This window comes from Humulus lupulus, chromosome 3, assembly GCF_963169125.1.
Source record: "Humulus lupulus chromosome 3, drHumLupu1.1, whole genome shotgun sequence".
Classification (NCBI taxonomy): domain Eukaryota; kingdom Viridiplantae; phylum Streptophyta; class Magnoliopsida; order Rosales; family Cannabaceae; genus Humulus; species Humulus lupulus.
In genome coordinates, this window is record NC_084795.1 from 250274667 (window position 1) to 250279703 (window position 5037).

At 36.1% G+C, this 5037-nt stretch overlaps 1 protein-coding gene across 1 annotated transcript; it reads left to right on the top strand.

Annotated features, from left to right (window-relative positions):
* Nucleotides 1–2526: 2526 nt before the first annotated feature.
* Nucleotides 2527–4674, top strand: LOC133823568 (uncharacterized). The gene is made up of 3 exons (XM_062256404.1): nt 2527–2997; nt 3832–3939; nt 4043–4674. The coding sequence occupies exons 1-3, from the start codon at nt 2701–2703 to the stop codon at nt 4352–4354; spliced, it is 717 nt and encodes a 238-aa protein (XP_062112388.1). The 5' UTR covers nt 2527–2700; the 3' UTR covers nt 4355–4674.
* The last annotated feature ends 363 nt before the right edge of the window (nt 4675–5037 follow it).

Sequence of the window (5037 nt, forward strand, 5' to 3'; positions counted from 1 at the left end):
CCAAAGTTAAGAAAACTGCCCCCCATATGTGACATGCATGGTTATTCTTGATGCATGTTGGATGTTTAAATGTGAATATTGATAGCATATTGAATGCTTAGAAATCTTGCTCACTTGTATATGGTTATTAATGAGGCATGTTGGATGTTTAAATGTGATGCATGTGTTGCACAAGAAACATGTGATTAGGGCATGCCATGAATATTGAATATGAGACTGTTCAGAGCTTGAGTCTCTATGTTTATGCATGATTCCAATTATGCTAGCAACTGTTAAGTAAGCATGTTGAATGACCTGTATTTGGATATTTGACCTATGATATATGCTTGGTAGCATTGTTTACTTGTGTATGGCACTAACTAGTCATGGTCGGCACTGGTCGCGTATTACTGACCTGAGAGTCAGAAACAGCATAAGCGTCATGAACTCAGGGCCGATAAAAGATTAGTCCTAATCGATATCAGCGTTGAATGACTCTAGGAGCATTAATGCTGGACCGACCCGAAGGTCGATGAAAATTTTAAGCGCTTGACTAGTCTAGGACTAGTTACTCAGAGCCAGGGCCAAAGGCCTAGGTGACTGTTTGTCACGTGGCTAGGGAGCAGAATCCCATGGTTGTGACTCTATGGTGATGCGATAGGTTATATTGGTGATTAGTTCATCAAACACGTATCTTGTTTAAGCTAGTGAAAGGATCACTTATTTATAAAGGGAACGGAACCCACCTTAGTGACTTTTACAGCTGTCACTCTTCTATTTAGGGCTATAAGCCCAGCATGGTTATCGGAACCACCAGTGTTAAATCGCTTATCTGATTAGGATTGACTTGATAGTCATCCACTGAGGAGGGCAGGATTCCTTATCCTGGATACCCATCATTATGTGAACTTATTTGCCTGCTTGAATATGGCTATATTTGCTAGGCGTGTGCCTTATGATTTGATGACATGTTATTGTTATTCATGAGCATATTAAGTTTTCTTGCTGGGCTTCGACTCACGGGTGCTATGTGGTGCAGGTAAATGCAAAAGAAAGCTGGACCATCCTTGAGTTGGAGAGCTTAGGTGACGATGTGTACATATGCAATTGCTCGACCGCCACGACTGAGGGTTGAAAGAGGAACTAGGGTTAAACCCTGTTTTGCCGCTTAGAACGGCTGGTTGTAAATATTTTCTTGTAATAGACCTTTAAATTATATTTTTGGGATCTCAATGTATACAGTAAACGTTCTAATGAAACGTTATATCTTAACCAAAATTTTTAATCCATAAACTGCTAATCATACTTAGTTACACATTTATGGCCAAATGACTCGATTAGTGAGTTTAGCATTGTGTAAAAGGCACACCGTAACGGTCCCTGGAGTTTAGGGCGTTACAGTCATTATGGATTTCATATCTGCAATATATCACAACATAATTTTTAGTGTTGTTTCAAATGTAACTGGTTACGTTAGTGAATGAATATTAACATATGTTGAAAATATATAAGTAATCGATTTCTTTAAGTTAATCAAGAACTATTTTTTAGGTTCTATAATTAATTATTTTGCATCATGTTTAGTTTTGCGTGTGTAACTGGTTACCTTAGTGAATTTGTTGTCTTTTTTTTTTTGATATTTCAAATATGCAAAGTCAAAAACATATTATGTAACTGGTTTCATAAACGTAAATCAAGATCTATTTTCCATGTTTCATGATAAATTATTATGCAGAATGTTATTATTATTTTTTTCGTGTGTAACTGGTTACTGTATTTATTTTGTTGTTTTATTTTATATTTTTTTGTAATATTTGAATTATGTAAATGTTCAAGTTTTGTGATGTAACTGGTTTCATGTGAGTAATTAAAAAAGTAATTTCCTGTTTCTTTGTATTATTATTTTCCATGTCGTATATTTCAAACAAGATTTTGCTTAGTTTAAATGTTGCCTGTTGAGAAATTGTAGAAACGAAGCTAAAATCAGATTATTTGTATGTGAAGGAGATGTGATTGTTGGACAAGAATCAAAATTTTGTTTAGTTGCCGGAGAAGAAGAGCAATTGATCGAAAATTGAATTCTATGTTTAAATCGATGACTGTAGAAGGCCGGAGAGAAAGATTGCGAAAATGTTTGATTCACGAGGTAGATTTGAAGCAACACTTCCGAGAGGCAATAGAAGGCGATCGAGAATTTTATTGCTTGATCGGAGAAGAAGAGTGTTGTTGCTGGAGAAGATGATGTTACGATCGGAAACAAAGGAGGACGAATTGCAATAGCCGGAGAAGTGAGAGTTAATGATCGGTGACTTGGTTTCTTGATTGGAATCTTGTAGTCGACAGTTTATAAGAAATTTAGAAATGTTATGAGAATTCTATATTTTATATTTTGTGTTAAGCGTGTATTAACATATTTGGTTTAATTATTTTTTTTGTCCATAGTTTAGTTAATTTTTCCATATTTATGTTAAGTTCTCTTTTTTTTTTTTTTTAATTCCCAAACTTGTATATAGAAATTCTCGAGGTGGCTAGAGCCCGAAATACTATTGAAATAAAAGCCCAGTTTGAAAATTGGTTGATTTCATCTGACACTGCCTAATCTGTACTGTGAAGGCCCTGGAATTTCTCACAGTTTCAACGGTGTAGATCACACCACAAATACTAAGAGAATCAAAGTACTAAAAACAGAGCCGGAGAGTTCTCTGAAATTCTGAATCAATCATGGCGTCTCTTTCGATTTTGGTAACGACGGCGTTGATGATTCTAGGGTTAATTACAGCTAGCGACACGAACCATGTCTTCTCTCCGTGCACGGACACTAAGGTTCAGATCTCCGACGGTTTCACCTTTGGAATCGCTTTTGCGTCGTCGAACTCCTTTGGCACTGCAAACAAATCTCAGTTGTCTCCTTGCGACCGAAGACTCAGCCTCTCTTCCAACAATGCTCAGATCGCCGTCTTCAGGCCCAAGGTCGACGAGATCTCTCTCCTTACCATCAACGCTGCTTCCTTTTCTCCGGTTAGCTCTTCATAATTTCTATTCGACTCTGTAAGAGTTGTATTTCCTATGGTTTGAAGCTTTCAGTTATCCTAATTTTGAATTAGACTTGGCTGTAGGATTCTTCTGAACTGTAAAGTCTTTGTCCTTGATGGTTCACTTGTGAAAGTAGAAAAATTATAATCGAAATTAGGGCCTTTTCCAATTAGCTAGATGTTTTTTCCTCTTAGTTTGTATAGTACGATGAGGATTAGGGTTTGGTTGATAAAGGTTGAACTATGTTATGGATTCTTGAGTGCAGAGACTTTAAATTTTTTGTCTTTGTAGATTTGTTTGTCTTTGGTGAGTTTGATTAATCCATGGGTATTGATTTACCCAGAAGAGAAGATAGCGGAGTCCATTTTTTAACACAGTTTTGAAGTGGTATTTGGCTAAAATGTTCCATGAATAAGCCATTTCCTCCCTTGGAGTTCAGTTTGTTATTATCTAATTTTTCCCTTTTAGTTGCTCTTCGTAGCTTTGCTAAGTACACTAGTAGCCCAACGAAAATGATGGCATTTACTTGGTGCTCAATAATCATTGGTGCATTTGAGTGGTCGTCTTACTGGTATTTTTATCAATTAGTTCATTGTGGGGTTGATGAGTCTTTTTTAAAACTTCTCTGTCAGTCTTGATAAATCTATGGAGAAAACAACTTTTCATCCATTTTCCATGATTGGTTGGCTATTTGCTTTTTGTTCTTTAGTAAATTTATGAACTTTTGGTATGCGTCACAAGTTCTTGTTAAATGTGTGTCAATTGCCATTTTATACTTGCTTATGGTTCGGAGTCTTTTTAATCATTTGTTTGTTACAGGATAACTATGGTGGCTACATGGTTGCGTTTGCTGGTCGAAAATATGCTGCAAGGTCCCCCCCGGCTTTTGTCGCGAACGGTACCTATACTGTGACCAGCTTTACTCTTGTAAGAACTAACGACTTTGGACTCCACTCCAGTCTGCTGCTAATATTAGTTTCACTTTCATTGTTACCTTAAGAATCTAATGAATTTTGTCCAATGTATGTAGGTGCTTGAGTTTACGAAGGGCAGGCTTCAAAACTTGTATTGGAAAAGAGACGGTTGTTCCAAATGCTCAGGGAATTCCAACTTTGTCTGCCTCAATAAGCAGGATTGTGCTATTAAAACAAACAGCTGTAAAAACCATCAAGGCACTGTAGATTGTAGTCTTGGAATACAATTGGCATTCTCCGGCACAGATAAGCACCTTTCTACTCTTAATTCTTGGTATGAAGTTGAGAACCTTCGCCAGTATTCACTCTATGGTCTATACTCAAATCTCAAGGATTCTCTCACTGGTCAATACAACAAGATATTCTAATTGTGCTTCTGTAGCCTGTAGATGTATTTTCCTTTTCCATTTTTTTTCCTTTTTGACCAGCATGTTGTAATTCTTTGTCATATTTAGGTCTTTCTCCTTCTTTGATTACATTCTATTTTCAGCTTTTCTTCATTTTCACCATGTGGGCATTCTAACCAGGAAAACTCTTCAACACTTGTGGTGTGTAAAATTTATATGAAACAAGTACTCTGTGCTTACAGATTGAGAATTCTTGTGCTTATTTTATTGGCTGTGTCGTTTGTAATTTTCTTTTTATACTTTAAACGATTCTTTTATTTGAACTTAGTCTGATTGATGAAGCTTTATGATAAGATTGAGAACTATGTATGACTTGCCATGGTGAGGGACTGGTTGTATTCGATACGGCTTAAAATAGTGGCAACATTGTCTGGGTAATTATCAAAACTTTCAATTCTCAAGGGTATAATAGTCGTCAGCATTCTTTATTTTGATATATAAATAGTTTTTATGTTTATGGTTTGTGTTCTTTTCTGAATCATAACATGTCATTAATAAGAATTCCACGATTCGTCCCATCTGTTTCTCTTTTCATCTATGGTATTTTGTTTTTTTAGATTGTTTATCATGGTATCAAGGCAGGTTTTATGTGGGAAAGTATTTTGACCAGTGAAGTCGAAATAAGGTCAAGTTTTTCATTCGTT